We start from the raw sequence: 18,189 nt of genomic DNA, 5'->3' as shown, positions 1-18,189 counted from the left end.
AAAAAATTTCAGCCAGATTGGTTGAATTTGGGGGCAGCTTGTAAAGATTGAGCTTGGAATTGTATTTTTTTTTTTTTTTCAGGGAGTCTCCAGCTTTGCTTTTTAATGCATCGAGGCTGAGCGGCAAGTTGTCTCTTTTCCCTGCGATACACGAGCTCAGAGACGAAAATGCCAGGAAACGAGAAGCAAGGGAGAAATTCTTAATTCTTAATTCTTTGTGCTGTATTTTTTTAAACATCTCTCCTCCTTGTTGCTGCTGTCTCCAGATCATTTCTCTATCCCTACCACCTGTTTTTTTTTTTTTTTTTTTTTTGCCTTGTCTTTATTGAGAAGCATCCAATTCTTCTGTAAAATGACTGTTGGGAGGATAAAACACCGCTAACAATCCTTGCACTCCCAAGTAGGCTGGGAAGGAAGAATTTGCCCAGATCCAAGGGTTTCTGTAGGACAGGGCTTGCTCTCCTCCCTGCCTGCCTGTTCCCATTTGTCCCCTGGGCTGGTAGCTCTGTGGGGGTCACCTACATGGTGGGATGTGCTCCTGGGCTCTACGGGGGGAAGGAGCAGAAGGCTTCAAGAGAGCAGCTCCCCCCTTCCCCAGCTCCCCGCACCCATCCGGGGATGGAGAGGTGGGAGAAGTCCTTGGGCACGTGCATGGGGAAAGGGCTGGGGCAGCTTAATTTGGGCTGGAGGCCACCTCGGTGCGCTCCATCCATCAGCTGGGGGTCTCCATCCCTCAGCTGGGTGTCCAGCCCGGGTTGGTGGAGGGTGGTCATCGCCCAGAGGCTCACACCGCTGACTCTAGAGGGAGCCGGACGCCGGTGCCGAGCAGACACACAGGATTTTAGACCGCCAGATCTCAGGAAAGAAAGTCTGAGCCCCCCCGGGCATGCAGGGCCTGGGCCACCTGCCTGCAGAGCAGGGTTAGCCACCCCTCCAGCCCCCACCTCATCCGCCTCCTGCGGCTCCCCAGCAGCTCTTCGCAGCAGCAAATCTCACTTCTATTTGCAGCCAGGTTTCCTTAGGAAGCCAGGCGTATGAAATCACACTTTCCATGTCTGTCTGTCTGTCTGTTCGCTCCCCTCACCTCCCCCCAATTCCAGCTAAACTTGCCAGAGGGGTAGAGATAGTGGAGAAGGCCAAGTCCCTACGAGCTTCCTGAAAAGAGCTGGAGAGATACCATTCATGCATCGGCCAGGAGCTCAGCCCATGTGGGATGCCACAGTCCCAAACAGCACCCTGAGCACCCTGCTGCAGACCCAGGCACAGCCAGGACATCTGTGAGCTAGGAACACGTGTGGATCATGGCATCCAGCACTTGGACTGCTCCAGGTTATCCACAGTGCCCATATCACACGCCATTTGTGTTGTCCAAGAGGAATAGGTTGGTCCTCCAGAGATGCCCAAACTTTGGAGGACACTGGGCTTTGTTACAAGGCGTGAGTTTTGTTAGGATGCTGGAGAAGAGGGGCTTTTCCCCCAGAAGCCAGCAGGGCTGTATGGACCCAGCAACAAAACGGAAAACCAACTTCTGTCCTAGGTGCGATGCCAGGAAACTGCAACCCTGAAGGTCCTGAGCAGAGAAAGAAAGGTTTGGACAGTCAGAGAAATGGTTGTACCTCTGTGGCATCATCATCATGATGCTGTGGGGACTCCTGAGAGCAAGGACACGAGCCAAGTCCATGCTGTGCTGGGTACAGCAGTGCCAAGAGAGCAGACCTGCTGCAGCCTGGCCAGACCCAGATCAGACATCTCAGGAGCAATTTACAACCAAAGACCTCAAAGAGCTCAGTGAGAGTTGGGTAAAGAAGAAGCAGGCAAAATTTCCTCGGCTGATCACTGCTGGTTGGTGTTGGCATTCAGGGATGCGAGGATAGAGTGAGCGCATCCCCAAACATCTTGAATGCAAACCCTGGCTCAGGGCAAGCTCTGAGCTCCCCAGCTCCCCAGCATTGGCTTTGGAGCTGTTTATGCTTCCAGAGAAACAGGGCTGGTGGGTATGAGAGGGTTCAACTTTCCTGGGGAGGTGCTGGGGGGGGGGGGGATTCATGGCTTGACCGGTGGGTTCTGGCTCTAGAAATGCTTGGCTGCGCCCCCATTTGGTTTAACTGCTGGAAAAGGGGCAAAGCTGCTCTTGAAGAACCAGCTGGAAGGAAAAGGTGAGAAGGAGACGTGTATCAGACGCACCCAAGCCAGCACAGCTGCCTCTCTTTGGCGATGCCCACTGCCCCAGCCACGCAGCCCAGCTGTTTTCTCCCGGCTGCCACCACCACTCCAACGTGCGGGCGTCCCAGCGTCCCCTTTCCGAACAAAAGCACACCTCTTCTCTTCGGGGCAGCGAGAAAGAGCCCGAGAACACCACCGGGAGAGCACCCAGAGGACCCCAGCCTCCTTCAGACCCCGTTTCCATCGCCTGCCTCCCGGTTTTCCAGGGATGAGAGGAACGGCTTCAAGAGAAGCGCCAGCGAGAGGAGCCCCCGAAATCAGCCGCTCGCACCCACACGCCCGTGACCTTGTGGTTTTACTACGGCTTTCCTTTCCAGGCTCGGGTCCTCTCCCTGGTGCTTGCTGCATTTCTCCAACGCCTCGGCCGCTCGCTTTTCGCCCCGGAGCCGGAGCCGAGCGGCGGGCACGGCTACGGCTGGGGGGGGTGGGGGGGGGAAGCAACAAGGCTACGATGAAAGAATTAAACTCGCGATGACGGAAGAGCCCCAGCCATGCTTCCACCTAGACAAAGCCTACGTGATGAGCGCTGCCGAGCGCCAGCCCTTCGGGGAAAGGCACAGCCGCTCGGGGAAAAGCAAACGGGGATTTGGGGATTTTCGGCGAGGGCTGCAGGTGCCTCCGGCCACTCGCCTCGGGACCCCTATCAAGGCAGAACCCCCCCCCCCCCCATCCCCGGGGCTGGAGGCGAGGCAGCCCGGCTGCAGGCACCGCCACCCCGCCGGGCGGAGGCACGGCTCCCCCCGGGGGACGATGCCCGTAAGACCCCCGGCTTGGGGGGGGGCTCTCTCCGGCCCCCTCCCCGCTCCCGCACGCTCGACCCTCGGGGCGAAAGGAGGCACCCCCCCTCCCCGCGGGCGCGCCTCCCGTCGCGACATGTCGCGACTGGCCGGCGGGGGAGGGAGGGAGGCGAGCCCCAAGCGCCTCGCCTAAAGGTACCGCGGCTGGCTTGCAAAAAGCATTCCCGGCCCGGGGAAGATGGGGGGGGGACAGCAGCATCCCCCAGCGGCTCCCCATCCCCATCCCACCTCCCCCCATCCCGGGGACCCCCCCAATACAGCTCCCCCCCCCCGATGCCGGGGAGGGCAGGGCGAGGGCCGGGGGGTCGCGGACCTACCTGTCGGGGGGTTTGGGGAGGGGAAGAAGGGAGGGGGGGGGGAGAGCAGCAGCCGGAGCCGGTTCAGCAGCGGCGGGGCATCGCGGCGGGGCGCGGGGTGGCGGAGCCCCGGTGCGCGGCTGCGGCGGCGGGAGGGCGGGCGGGAGGAGGAGGAGGAGGAGGAGGAAGGGAGGGAGGGAGGGTGGATGAAGGGAGGGAGGGAGAGAGGGAGGGATGGAGGGAGCGCACACACGCACAGCCCCCGGGATGCGCTCAGCCAGCCCGCCCCGCAGGCAGCCTCCTCTCCCTCCGCATCCCTCCGGGGGCTGGGAGAAAACCGCCGGCCCTCCTCCTCCTCCTCCTCCTCCTCCTCCTCTTCTTCCTCCTCCTCCTCCTGCTGCTGCTGTTGCTGCTGCTGCTGGAAATATTTCCCGATTTCCTCCTCGGAGCGAGGGACTTTGAAAGGCAGGGCTGGCTGCGGACCCACCCCCGGCCGCCCTGCCCGCCCTGCCTGGGGCAGCCCCCAGCCCTGCCCCGCTTGACCCCGGGTCCCGATCCTGTCCCCTTGCAGCTTCCCGGGGTGAGCCCGACCCAGTTTGCACCCTGCAGGACAGAGGGAGCTGCTGGCAGGCGCTGCCCCCCCCCGTACACCCTCTCCTTCCCCCAGCCCTGGGTTAGGAAGCCCCAGGAAGGATGGTGCAAGGGGTGCCCGTGTTGTTCCCATTGCTGTTGTGGGGAGGCAGCAGGTTTGGGGTGTCCCAAAGGGCCCTGGTTTGGGATTCAGCCCCCCCTTCACATCCCCAGCATCATGGTGTTTGCACAGGGCTGTGGGTGCCATGGGGCTGTGGGGTGACAGGCTAGGGACCTGTGGGTCATTTAGCATCCTCCCAAGACCTGTTTCTGGCCACCTCCAGGCCAGCCCCTGAACTTTCCAAGCGTCCTGTCCCCACAAGAGGGTCAGTGGGTTTGGGAGGCCCTGCGGGAAGCCGGCAGCCCCAGCCAGCCCGGAGGAGATGGACTTGGTGCACCTCAGGTTGGCCCAAGCGCCCTTCCTGTGGGCAATTCCCCTGCCGCCGCGCCTGAGCGGCTCCTCCACCCTCCGCTGGCTCCGGCGAGGAGCAGATGAACCCGTTGTCCTGCCCTCCAGGCAAAACTGTGGGTTTAGGAACTTAAAATAGGACCAAAGCTAATAACCCTTGCACTGGTAGCCCCAAGTACCCGGTGACCTTGCGTGGCCCTCCTGCTCAGGTGCAACATGAACCCGGGAGAAGCAGAGCCACTACTGCAGCTCCTGCCCCGTCCTACACCTTCTCCTCCTCATCCAATCCACATTGCAATTTATGGCTTGTTTGTGGACTTCATTTGTGCTTTTATTTCTTTCCTTTTTTAATTTTTTATTCTAGTCTTTTCTGGTGGGGAGGGTGACATTTCCACATCACTGTTTTCTGCCAGTGGGGATGGGAAACTGCGTTTCTTTGGTTGGGATCTGGTGTCGGACACGGATAACATCCCGACACCCTCTTTTAAAGCTCTTTGTGATGAGGTGACGAACCAGCAAGCCAGCTAGCTGTTATTGGCCTTACAGCTGCGATTGGTATGTAGCTCTGGTCTCACTTTAAGAGCTTATTGCCTACACGCTGGATGAACATAATTTCCAAATCACTTGGCTTAGAGAAGACACTTTTTTGTGTCCAACAGCTAACTCTGACTGTCAGCCTCACCTCTTTTAAACTCTTCAGGGGAAGAGCACAGCTGCATCTGGCCACGCGTGGTGATCGGATGGGACTTGATTCTCCCACCAGGGTGACTGATGTAGAGGGAGCACAACTAAACGGGGCACCAGACCCGGCTCCGGACCTGGCTGTGTCTCCCTGGTGCTTGGTTTGGCAGCGGCTGCGGGACGCAGGGCGCTGCACAAGGAAAGCGGCTCGCCCGCAGCAAACACAATCCCTGCTGATGCTCCTCGCCCCGCACGCTGAAATCTAATCGCTGCAACGGTAAGCAGTGCGGCTCAGATTTTAATTAGCTGTCAGCCGTGAAGCTCTCCCGAAAGCTCCCCGTTTCCCTCGGTTGTGTTGCTGACCTACTTCCCAGCTGTCTCGCTGAACACGGCGCACAACTCCTCGGGAGCACCAGGACGCCAGCTCTGCTAGCTGGTGAGCTGCTCCCCAAAAAGCCAGGCACTTCCCCAGCTCACCTCTCCCTGCCTGCCCCCAGGCATGCTCCTCTCTCCCAGTGCCTCCTGCCCAGACCCTCAGGAAGGCTGCTCCATCCTAAGGTTGTTTTGGGACATCTGTGGAACAGGGGTTGAAGAAAACCAAAGTCTGTCAGCATTCATGGTGGTGCTCGCTAGCCCATGCCTTGTATCACCCAGCTTTAACCACATGGGACAGAAAAGGTGAAAGGAGATGTGGCGTTATCCCACCCATACCAGACAGCTGCCTTCATCTGCTTGGAAAGATCTTGATTAGGAGGGATGTGAGGCTGAGAGGCTGGCAGAAGGTGTCTCCCCACTCTCCAGACCCTCACACACATCTTTCCAGGCGCATTCAGACCTTTGTTTTTCAAAGCCCCCAAGTGAAAGGTGGAGCCGGGCTGTGAAAGAAAGAGTCTAACTCAGGGAGTATCTCCCTTTCCTTCCCTGTCTCTCTTTGCAGCCATGCAAGTGAACACCTACCATTGCAAACACACTTACAACCACTAATTAGCAGTCACAAAATCATGGAGCTTCTCCTGCCGGTGCTAACGAATGGTTCATTCATTCATTCATTCATGCACACCCACAGCTCTCTCCGACAGCAGCCCGCATCTCTCTGCAGTCGCTGGAGGAGGTTTCTGGGTATTGTCTACATACGCAGAGCAGAAAGACGATCCCTCCCTGTGAATACAGGAGTCACTGGGCTGTGGAACCTACAGGACAGAGTGGTGCAGGCCAACTCTCCACTCAATACTTTGTGAAGACGCATGAACTCCTGCATGCTTTAGAGGAGGGGGACACAACCCCCCAGGTACTCCTTGTGTGAGAAATTCCTGCCTTAAATTCCCTGTAAAAGAGTTGAGTGGCCAGGGAAAGGGCAGTCTTTGGCCCAAACACAGCACAATCATCCGTCCCACCACTCTTTCTTGGCCTTATCTGGAGCATCCCCTCAGTGGAATGCTTGGGTTTCTGCTCCGGCTTTTCTGGGTTTGGATAATGCTGGAGGATAACCAGCGAGCCCTCGTCGGTTAGTGCTTAGTCATTTCCATCCTTGCTTTCCTTGAGTCCCTCAGGAGATGCCAGGGAGATCCTGCAGGAGCAGATGGGATGTCACCTCTGGCTTGCCATCCATCTGTCACCGCTCCTCGCTGCAGCAGTCCTGAGCGCGCGCCCGCTGAACCTTCGCTGGCTCCTCTCTGCATGTTCTTGGCAGGGACCTGGAGATCCCTGCGAGTTGTATTTCCAAAAAAGATGTTCCTAAACATAGTTTCCAGCAGTCTGAGCATTCACTTTCACTGTCACCTTCACACCTGCCTTTGCTGGCTGGAGGATAAATCAGGCACTTGGAAATGTGAGGGGCGGCGTGGGACACGGTGGTGAGTAGGAAGGGCAGCTCTGTGCTGTACATCTTCTGTTTCTCTTTAAGCTCTCCAGCTTTTTCACCGTATTTGGTACAGTCTGAGGTCTGACGATCCCGGGGAGCTCTGAACACACAGCAGTGGTCCACTGGCCAGGCAGAGGGCTTAGATGTTGAAGGTGTCTTTTACCCCTGGAAAGCTGAGTGCTAAGACCCAGGGAGAAAGCAATATTCAGCGAGAGCATTTGGGTAAGTCTGTGAAAAATTGGCAGCTTATGCTTTGCTCTCACTGCGATGCTCTGGGAGGCTGCAGAGGTAACTTGAGAAACTCTGCTAGTGCCACTCTCCAGCTTTCCCTTGAGCGCTCTACTCCGTGTTTCACAGAGGTTTAAATAAAAAATCCAGAGCATCCATCGGTGGGCAGAGCACTCAGCAGCTTGGGAGAGCTTTTTCCTGGAGGAAGGGTTGACGTGTGGCAGACCAAGGAAGGTCTTTGCACGAGAAACCTCCTGGCTGGGTTGAAAGCAGAACTAGCTGTAGGGTCTGGGGATGGATTTAGAGAGCCTGGGAACAGGCAGGGCTGCAAGTATTTTGCAAACGTCTAGTGCACAAAACAAGACACACGCTTTGAACGCAGCCCCAGAATCCCACTTCTCCTTTGAGTAGAAACTCAAAAGCCTTCTGGCAGCTGTCATTTGTGTCAGCAGCACCAACATCTCACTCCCGTCCCTGATCCACAGGCCAAAACCGCCTCCTAGCCTGAGTCACTGGAAAACGAAGGACCAGATGTCCCCTGCTTGACTGCCTGTCCCTTAACATCTTTTCCCACCAAAAATAAAAAAAAATAAAAAATAAATCTTTAGCTGTTACAAAACTGCAGAATACAGAAACTAGAAATGCAGATGCAAGGTCAATTAATTGAAATAAATTTCCCAGTGAAAGCAATAGCCTGGGGACTCAGCTGCCTCCAGAAGAGCATCCTGCAAGGGGCCCTGGAGGAGCAGTGTGCCAGCTCTGGGACACCACTACAAAGGAGCAGGCACGAGCACTCCCTGGTTTTAAAGCACCAGCTCTTTCCACAGCCACCCCAAGCCTGCCCTGGCCTGGAGAGAACCTGGCTGAACAACAAGAAAAAAAAAAAATCCCCTCCTCTCCCCCAAATAAAATAAAACCATGATTAAAATGTAACTGATTGGTGTGTTCTCCAGGTTTGCCTTCTGTTTTTGAAACCCCAAGTTTTGGTGTTTTCCAGTTTACTTGGTAACCAGAAGGGAGTTAAAAAAATAATAATGAGAGAGATGAAATATTGGCATGTAACCCTGTGCCTCTAGGAGCTGGGACTCGAAGAAAAAAAACAAAGCACGAATACCACGGTGATGTGGCAAGACCTGGAAAGCTGTGCATTGCCAGCTGAAGACTGCGTGATGTTTCCTCGGCGTCTCCAGTGTCGCATGAGGCCACCACACCCCTCATTTGATTTTAATGCCACGTTCCCATGGCTATCAGCTGGCAACCAGGGGTAAATCAGATGTGGAGCACGGCTCTGGCTGCGGCCCCTGGCCGTGCAGGTAATTTGGCCTCCTCTGCACCATCTGCCTGCCAGCCCCGAGCCAGGCTGGGTGCTCCAGGGAGAAGAGACCTTTTCATTAAAAGCGAGAAGGGATTGACCTCAGCTGCGTCGGAGCACCTTATTTATATTTTATTTATATATTCCGAGCTGAGAAAGCAGCTGGAGCACCTTGCAAAAAACCCATCCCATTAGACAAGAGGATGTGAAATGACTTCTCTTAAAGGGAAGCTGGCTGGTCTTCCCTCTAAGGGGCTGTAACGGGTGCTGCGCTGCCAGGGCGGCCTGAAATCTGCCTTTCCTCCTTGCTGCTCCAGCTCTGCCTTCCTCTGCCTCAGCCCTGCCTCGTCTCAAAGAGGGGAGAAAGAGAAGAAGAGCAGATTTAACTTCCAGATAACCTAATGGCTATGTTTTTTTTTTTTTTTTTTTTTTTTTTTTTTTGTTTGTTTGTTTGTTTGTTTTGGGGTGGGGTGGGGATAAAGCCGGGATTTTGGAGAAATGAAACCGCACTGTTTGTGAGGCTGTGTTCTCCGTTCAAACCCCACTTGCCAGCCCTGCTCCCCACCTGGAATTTCAAACCTGGCCTCTTCCTAAGCTGTTCAGAGCCCAAAGGCTTTCGCACAGCTTTCCAGATTGCGCGGTGCCTCACCACAACAGCAGCTGGTACTTTGCCACCCACCTCTTGGTCAGAAACCCCCAGGTCTCTTGCGAAAATCTGCTGCTCGTGTGGGGAGCCGTGCTCCTGATGAAATGGCCTGGGTTGTGAGGCTGTGCTCCCGGGTTTGTGATCGCAGAAGGGACACGGGGGTGTGTGTGTGTGTGTGAGCATGCGCATGCGTGCAGATGTTTCCTAACGCAGATTGTGCAAGCCCCAACTTCTTCCCTCTGCGCTTCTGCTTACTCAGATGAACTCTTGCTCTCCTGCGAGCGCTCCCCATCTCCTCAGAGGGTGAGACAGTTTCCTGCATGTAGCTGTCAGCCCGGGAACGTGGGCTGCTGCGGTGCTCGTGCATGTGCAGGCTGGAGAGCAGGGAGCAGAACAGAGCAGGGACCTGGGGATTCACACGTGCCCCGGCTCTGAACCCGTGCTGCTGCCGCACCTCCTGCCCCACCAGGGCTTTCCTCCTTCATTTAGCTCCTTTCCACGTACATCACACACACTAAGAAATCTTCTGGATGCTGCTCCTTCAAGACACCAGTGTGCTATTTCTTGTCAATTTGAGCCAGGGCTGTTGACAGTGTCTGGCATTTTCCTTGCCATCAGTAGACTCCAGAGTTAACAGCTGTGTTTATATGAGCAGAGGCATCAGGAAGGAGGGCAGCAGCTGCAGGGCCACCAGTGGGAAGAAATAAGAGACGTGAGAGATCTAGAAGACCTGATCCAAGAGGAAACATTGCAGGAACTCAGACTGTAACATCAAGAGAAGACATATCCTCACAAAACTGAGGGAATAGGTGTTTCCCACTCCTACTATCTATAAGATAAGAAGTCAGGAGGTTAAATGACAACCAGGGAGTGTGAAGTTTGACATGAGGGTAGGTTAATCAGTAATGGCATGGCCAGCTGGATTGTCTGCAGAGAGGGAGAAGTCACAGGAAGACTTTAAGACCTGGATGAGCAAACCTCTTTCCAGATCAAGTGTCAGTGGCCCAGCTCCCAGCATCATCTCCTCAGGAAGGTGTGTCGGACAGGTGAACAAGCATATGATGTGCGTCATTAACTCACTTAGCAACCTCTTCTGATAGCCTTTTGTGTGCACACAGACATCTTGAAGCTTACCCAGATGCTCCCAGGATCTAGTGGCGCAGGAAGGCTTGTGTTGGGAACATTTGTCCGGCCACAGCGGTCCTTCTCAAATCCTTCACTCTCTGTCCTGTCCCACTGCCAGTTACAAGCTGAGGAATGCACACAAATGGCCTGTCCCTGCCCAAACTGCAGCACCAGGACATTTCCCAGAGCAAGGACTAAGTGACATCCATGCAGGTGACTAACCCTGGCTTAGGGCTACCTAAGATGCATCACGATGAAATGGTGTGAGAAGCCACCAGACACTGCTGATAACAAACAGAGGGGTAATGTATATGAAGCTGACTGTCCCTGGACAGTTACAATCCTAACCAGATAACAGCATGAAAAATGGCAGAAAAGAGAAACATTGGATATAAGAAAAGCAGGGGACTAGCTTGATTGCTGGCCAAAGTAGAAATTACCAAGGCAACCATATGCTGAGTAAGAAATAAGTGTATACAGACAGCAAACTTGGGGCCAGTGAGGAAAGTGTAAATATAGGTGGATGGCTTGTCTGGAAGGAGATGAACTTGGTAAAGAAGCAGGACCTGGGAAGAGTAGAAGGGACAAAGACAGAATATAAAGTAAAGCAAGTACCATACTCAGGACCTATTGGGCCAGGGCTGTTGTTCAGCCCTGTGCTTAGTTGTGGCAGCGAAACATCAGCTTTATTAAGGTTGGAGTGAAGCCTGTCTTGTTCTGTAAGTTTCCATAGGCCGCACACTTCAAGGCACATTTCAAGATAATCACACTATCTGTTTTAAAGAGAAGAATGTTAAAGTCGGGTATGTTTTTATCAACAGGGACAGAAAACGACTAGCAAACACAAGCAGCGGCACAGCTCAAAATGCTTACAGACTTGTCCTGGTTTGTAGCATTCCTCTTTGTGCATCAAAACACGCTTAAAAACAGCCTGCTTGGCTATTTTTAAAGTACAAAGATTTAAACTAGGTATCTCTACATCTGGAAGGTCCAGAGGTTTTGTAGTGCCCCACCATGGAGGTACATTTTCAGGCATTTTAACACATTGAGGCTCATACCAGGCACACGTGGCACAAGGTGCACAAGGTGACAGGTGGCAAAAAAAAGTGGTTCTCTCTTTCAAAACGAGAGCAACTTTTAAAATCCATTTCCTTTCCAAGCTGTGCTGTGGACTAGGTCGAGCACAGCAGCAACAGAAGCGCAGGGCATCATGCAAGGGTCTGCTGTGGTGCTGGGGCTCATTTCTTTGGTGCTAAGCCTCTGGGTAAAGTAGCCAGAAAGTTCGAGGAGAACATCTTTCACAGCTGTATATCTGTCTTTTTACAGCATGAATTGACACTACCAAGAAGATTTGGAAGGCCTGCTAGAATGTTTTCACAAAGACTTGGCTGAGCTGCAATTTTGAAAGACATAAAAGGGAGGTAAATTCTGGAAGTTAAACCTATATCAACCCCTTAGTCAGGGTGGGGTTTCTGCCGTGTGCCAGAACATGGGTATAACACGTGGCTGACATCTGAAAGCTCTCACAGCAGGCAGCAGAGCAGCAGTAAACATGGTTATTATGGACAGTCGGTAGGAATGAAGACCTACTTATCCAGCTCAAGATGGGGCAATCCATAACATCTGTCTTGCTCCTGAATTGGGCATTCACCCTGGACAGGAGATGCTTTCAGAGCCTCGCTTCAAATAGCTATGCTCTGAAGAGCTGGCTAAATCCAGGAGGTCATCTTAGAATAATATTTGGCGGGCCGAAGTGACTTAACATTTAACATGCTTTAAAGGACCATATGGAATAAGTTACGCCAGAGTAAAACAAACACTTGTCTCTCACATCCAGTGTTATTGTTAGCAACTTATTTGACTGTGTGTATTTCTCAGCAGCGACAATGACTCACTAAATAACAGGATAATACCACGGATCGCTCGCATGTTGCGGTCTGCGGCCACAGGAAGGGTTTTACTTTTGCTGTGTACATGTTGGCAGCCCCGGCGCACTAGCAGCAAATCTAAATGTTTATTGCCGCATCCAGTGCAGAAGCACAAGGCCTCTCTGCTTGGAGCCGTTCTGTAAGCCAAAGGGAAAACGCGGGACATTTTTAATGTCACGCTTACCAAACTGCAGCCAAAGCAATAGGCTGTGAATTGGACACCAGGAGAGGAGATGTCACCTTTATTTTGCTTTCTTGTTCCAAAATGTGGATATGGTGATTGCCAATGCTGGCGGTCAGCATGGGAGCAGGCTGTTCCAGAGGGATGGGCCTTGTGTTCCCTGTCTAAGGCCCAAACCTTGCTGCGGGTTGCTAATTTTGGACACGGGCATCAAAGCACGCTGACTTGGAAGGGTGAAGAGGTTGCAGGGCAAGAGATAAGAGTGGTCCCTCAAAACCTAGGCCTGTGCAGAAAGCCGAGAGAGGCCAGAGCTGCCTCAGATGGCCAACCACATCCCCTTGGCTGCTCCAGAAATCATGCAGGCTTCTGCCTGAGGCCTGACACCATGAGCCCCTGCTTGAAACACGGTGGATTAGCCCCCTCCATCCCCTCCACCAGGCTCCTGCCCTGCCCCTGGCTTCCTAATGCTTGTTGGATCTCTCAGACCAAATTCGGTGTCCGTCAGATCTCCCTGCAGCCTGGGGGACCTCCCAGCCTGGAGGAACACTTTCAGATGGGTTTCACTGGAAGATCCAACCCCACCTGCCATGGGGTTGAGGGCTGTACAGGTAGCCCAGGAGGGCAGCAATGCCCTTTCTTTCCCTGGGCATTGCTGCAGGGATCTATCTAGCTGACAAAGATGGCACCATGACCCCAGACCGGTCATGTTGCAGAAGAAGGGTATCCAATACACCACAAAGAAGAGAAGAAAGCAAAAAGGGAGCATCCGATGTGTAAAGGTTCCCAACAGGGACTCAGGTAAGCCTTGGTGGTGGGGATAGAAAGGGGATAGATGTAGCTGTGCAGGCCACATTCCTGCCTTTAATGCGTGTCGTTATTTTTCCATTTTCACATTTTCCTCCAGCTCCCTGCTTTTGCTTATGTAAGAGGAAAAGAAAGACAAGCCAAGTCGATGTTCCAGTGAAAGGAAGGACAACTCTGCGAGAGAGCAGGAAATGGTGTGTGCTGGTGTCATACGGGATTAGTCTGCAACCTCCAGGGCATGCTGCGGTCTGCAGGACAACCTGGGAAACATCCCAGGGACAAAAATGATGAAACTCATCCTGAACAGGATGAAGGGCTTGAAAGCACTGGGAGACTGGGGGGCAGGAAAAAGGCTTTACACCTCGTTCTTTATAACCTATTCCCATGGGGATTAAAACAACCCAAGCACTGAAAAAGTCTATACCCAAACAGCACTCCTTGGCAGAAGAAGCTCTGGAGTGTTTGTCTTCTTTGGGTATTCACAGATGAGCCATTAATCACTGTTAAGTGAGGGGCACGTGTCTTCATGCTGTATTTTTCCTGAAATCCAGGCATTTTCTGGAATCCCAGTTCTGTGAGTGTCTCCCTCCTACCTCTGCCCACCTTCCTGCAGAAGGAAACACGCGGAGTTTTCTGGAGTGCAGCGCGTGGCTCTTCTCTGCTCACACATTTGGAAAAGGCCCAGCTAGAGACATCAGAAACTGAAACCTGCACTTCATGTTAGCAGTGTCAGAGTTCAGCATTCCAGGGATTTGGGAAAGATCCTAAAAGCAAACATCCCAAACTCAGGAGGAAGTTGAGCATTAAATGCAAAAGAAATCCAAATATGTTAAAGTATGGAAACCAAAACAACTTCTTCTTTGCCCTGCAGTGACCCTATGCAATAAGAATACAATTGTGATTAGATCACAGCAATGGTTGGAGCCCTAGATAAGAATAAACTCAGTTTTGAAGACCTCCAGACTTACTGCATTGTTTTGCCATGTTTTTCCCCCATGCGTTGCCAGAAAAATACTGAGTTCCTTAAAGAATGAATTCAAAAATGAATGTCAACTCATAAATTGCCTGATTTGCTTGTATATTGGCAGAAAACACCAGCACTGCGTAAAGCTGTCATTTTGCTGCCTCCTACCACAGCAGTACATGGAAGATCAGAGGATGAGAGGGGGCGATAATGAAACCTCCTTCTGTTCATAGGATTAAATGCTGGGTGACAGCAAGGTCCTCTCCAAAGCGTGTGACCTCACCACCTGTAGTCAAAGCCCTGCCACCATGCAGGTGTCTGTGCATGGTTTCTTCTGGCTTTTCATTCCTCTTAACTGAGAGTTCTCCCACCCCTTTCTCTAGAAAAATCCACTTGTGCATCTTAGATGGAAAAACTCTGACCCCAAATGCCTTAACCTCAGCCAAAACCTTGTTGTGTAGCAGAGGAGGACCTAGAAATGCAATTGTTTTACCAGGTGGCATCCTTCATCCACACACGTAACACTATGGCTCAGTTTGCTGGTGAGATCCTCAGTACCTAAAAGCTCAGTGTCACTCAAATGCATTAAAGGCAACTCATGTTATGGGATGGAAGGTTAGGAGTAATTCATGTCTCTAAGTGACCAAAACAGACAACTGGATTTAGACCAGATGAGGTTGATTTACTCACTTCTTCATACTGTGCAGTCAACTATTTTATACCAAAGTTTTACAAAGAGGAAAAAGCTTGTGAAGCTGAATGGCTCACGGTTTAGCACTGTGACACCAAAAAAATAAAAATAAAATAAAAAAAACAGCAGTGCAGTTTCTCTAAAGCACAGATATGTAGAGGCATTCTCATTTTCCACATGAAATTCTGCTGTTATGCAAAAGGATTGTGGCCACATGTGCATAAAAGATGCTGGGTGGATTTGTGCAGCCATGCATGAGATGGCAAGCAGTGAGTGCCATGGGACACACGGCAATATTCACAGCCTGCAAACTCAAACTTTTCCTAAAATACCTTTCCTTCTGGAGGAGTGCCTGGGTTTTTGAGTCCCCTAGCAAAACCCTCCCCAGGCTGATCATTGTCCCTTATCCTGAAGATGAAGAAGAGAGAAAAGTGAGGTAGTGTTTTGGGAACAAGAAAGACAAATAAGACAGCTGCCCATTTTCATGGGCTGTTTTTTGCAACATTACATTCTTTCAGGCCTCCGTTCCTCAGGCAAACCAGATTTGAATTGGCAAATGGGTCTGCAAGTGTCAAGGCTGGGAACAGGCAGGGCTATCCTATAAACCCTTTGTCCTAGAACAAAGGCAATAAAATGTATCTGGCCAGGGAAGTGGATCGGTCTGTCAATGTGTCCCCAGAACCTGCTCCAATCTTCTGACTCATTAGAGAAAAGACAGAGGTGGTTTCCAGATTCCATCCTTCAAGGAATCACCATAAAAACGTTGAATTCATTGGAGGGGGGAGAACGCACACTGGGATCGCTGCGAGTCAGAGCCAGTTTGTAATATCTTTGCCAAATGACTTCACGTTGTAGCCCTCCTCTGCGTGATTTACGCCGAGGACTGTCTCTCCTCAGGCATACCTCACACCACAAGCACGACTTTCCCCCTCTCACAAGAAACTGTGCTCAGGCACCAGGACAGCACGTCCTTGCTCACTCCAAGTGCCCTGATGGCCGAGGCAGCTTCCCCTTGCCTGCGGCCTGCAAGGACGAGCACTGAGCTGGGCCTGGTGGTGAGGAAGAGGAGGGCTCCCCCTTCCTCCTCCACTTGCTCCGGCGAGGAGCGCTGTGTGGGAGGACCTCGTGGCGGATGCTCGGAGGCTGCAGCGCTCGTCGTGACTAGTTGCTTGCAAAAAACACGCTAGTGATACTACTGCGAGCACTCGATTTGACTATTTATATTCGTGCCTAGTGCCTCGGAGTGAGATCCTGTCAGCTTCACACGAGGGACCAAATGAATAGCAGCAATACCCACGACTAATCAACAGCAAATATTAATAACAGCTAGTGTGCTGATAACAGTAATAAACCTTAGGGATAACACAGCCCGCCTGATATTGATTTTCACAGAGGGGCACACAAAGGAAGGGTCATTTGCAAGGCTCTTGGGCAGCTCTGCCAAACAGAAAATGGAAGCAATCCCAGTAAGCAAGGAAGGCAGAAGCGCCCTTTTATTGTAATAGCAGAAAGATATATATTAAAAAAAATCGTTTTCTATTGGCTTAGTAGCAATTATTGGCCACAATTAGTTGAGGATTCATTTCTGTACGCGCATGTCAATAGAGAAATGATATGTACTTGTCATAAAAAAATAAAAGTTAGCCTGGCACAGAAAAATCTCAGCCTAATTGCATTTCCTTTCTACCGCATGAGAAGACACCAGGCAAAGGGAAGATGTGCAGCTCAGTGAGTGTGAAAACAAGGATTGTGGGAATATCCATGGAAAAGCTTGCTAAATAAGGGGGAAAAGGGGAAAGAAAAAAAAAAGTATGCACAGACTACTACGGAGTTACAAGCAAACGCTCCCATTATGTTCGCCTTATGTAATGACAAGAGAAAGCATTTTCATTCATGAATGGAAATGCTTATGACATTTGTGGTCTAGTAATTTCCCTTTACAATCATCCGTCATCATATCTCTGGAAATCTCTGACAATTTCAGTCGTATTCCTGATATTATGTTCAGTTCTTTCTGTGTAATTTCACTTCACCTGCTCTACTGTTTTTTCCAGTCTATTAACCACCTGAAAAATGAGAAAGCTTTACCTAACACTTTGCAGTGGGAGTATGAGTACTGTGTTATAACACCTGAAAGCACACAAACTGATATGCAAGTGCCATGCTGTAGTGTTTAAAGAAAAATCTCGTGTTTGACTGCACCATCCAAAAGCAACACGATTTGGAGCCAAGGCTACAAAAAGGGTTTGCAATGTGTGTGTGTGTGTTCTGTGTGACAAAATGCTTTAGTGAAGAAAACCTTTCTGCCAAGGGTATACTTTGTTTTTTTTTTTTGTCGGTGCCCGGCTCACAGACCGAACATATTTCCCTGTGAGTTCGAAGGAGAGCGATTACTTCTGTGCTTTGGAAATATTCACAATAGCACACAGCTGTTTTCACCGGGGTCGACTTTCACAACACTGTAATGACGGTTAAAACCGTACCAAAAATCCTTGCACAGGATGTAATCAACCTCAAATCTGCAGAGAAACATTGAGAAACTGCCTCCGAGTGCCAAGAAAAACAACAGCCGTTTACAACAGGCTCTTCCCGATGTCCACTCAGCTCAAGCCACATGTCAAGCAGGACATCTCAAAGCGAAAGTAGGGCAGACCAGAGAAGAAAAGCCCCTTGACTATTTTTAAGATTTTTCTAAGTAGTGACACAAAAAGGCTCAGGCGCTGGGCGCCACCACCGATCCCTCCTGCCCCTCTGTGCACCAAGGCTCCAGCATGGGTCAGCCCGCGAACCCGCGTCACGAGCGATAAAACACCCGTTTTCCAAGATTTTTTTTTTTTTCTTGACTCTTTCAGACACTTGGAAAGTTTCTGTCCCTCCAGCGGCAAAGCTGTTATATGTCATGTTCCTCGCTCCGAGAGCTCGACTGCTACGCCGCTGTTAGAGCCAGCCCATAGCCCCAGATTTACGGGGTTTTTGCAGGACGCCTTTCTAACCAAAAAACCTAGGTGTTCCTGAGAAAAGCTTGAATTGATTTTCACTTACCCCAGCCGCGTCTCAGCCGTTGTGGGTAAAGCAGAATGGAAAAAAGCCCTCATATGATAGTGTCTCTAAATTTACCAGAAAGAAAGGAGCTGGGGTGCTTGTCCTTTAAGTGTCTCTAAAGATGGTTTGCATAGCTGGATCTCAGCTTATCTGTGCTTTTCTGCTTTTGCTTCCATACATGGATCTGTTCCCAACAGTAACTTCAAGCTGTCGAAAAGAAGCTATCTGGCAGCTTTCAGCTTCATCCAACACATAAATGAGCAGAAATAAATAAATAACGATCTTTTTCTGCTTCGATTTGCACCTCAGAACCCCTTTTTCTTCTTTTTTTCTCCCCAGATTAACTTTTTGCTGTTTTTTTCCAAAGTAAT

The 18,189-nt window shown here is 51.3% G+C and overlaps 1 protein-coding gene across 3 annotated transcripts in view; it reads right to left on the bottom strand.

Annotated features, from left to right (window-relative positions):
• SLC8A1 (solute carrier family 8 member A1) overlaps nt 1-17,957 on the bottom strand; it is a 103,472-nt gene extending 85,515 nt beyond the window's left edge. The window contains exon 1 of one of the 3 annotated variants that reach the window (XM_068675482.1): nt 17,819-17,957. In XM_068675482.1, the coding sequence (XP_068531583.1) occupies nt 17,819-17,871 (53 nt within the window). In that variant the 5' untranslated portion in view covers nt 17,872-17,957. Of the gene's footprint in view, nt 1-3,337; nt 3,744-9,116; nt 9,253-17,818 lie in introns of those variants that run through there. The other 2 variants (XM_068675490.1, XM_068675483.1) reach the window with 2 other exon arrangements.
• Nucleotides 17,958-18,189: the final 232 nt, after the last annotated feature.

This window comes from Anas acuta, chromosome 3, assembly GCF_963932015.1.
Source record: "Anas acuta chromosome 3, bAnaAcu1.1, whole genome shotgun sequence".
Taxonomy (NCBI): Eukaryota; Metazoa; Chordata; class Aves; order Anseriformes; family Anatidae; genus Anas; species Anas acuta.
The sequence above is the reverse complement of the archived record's forward strand: the minus strand, read 5'-3'. Positions and strand labels throughout refer to the sequence as shown.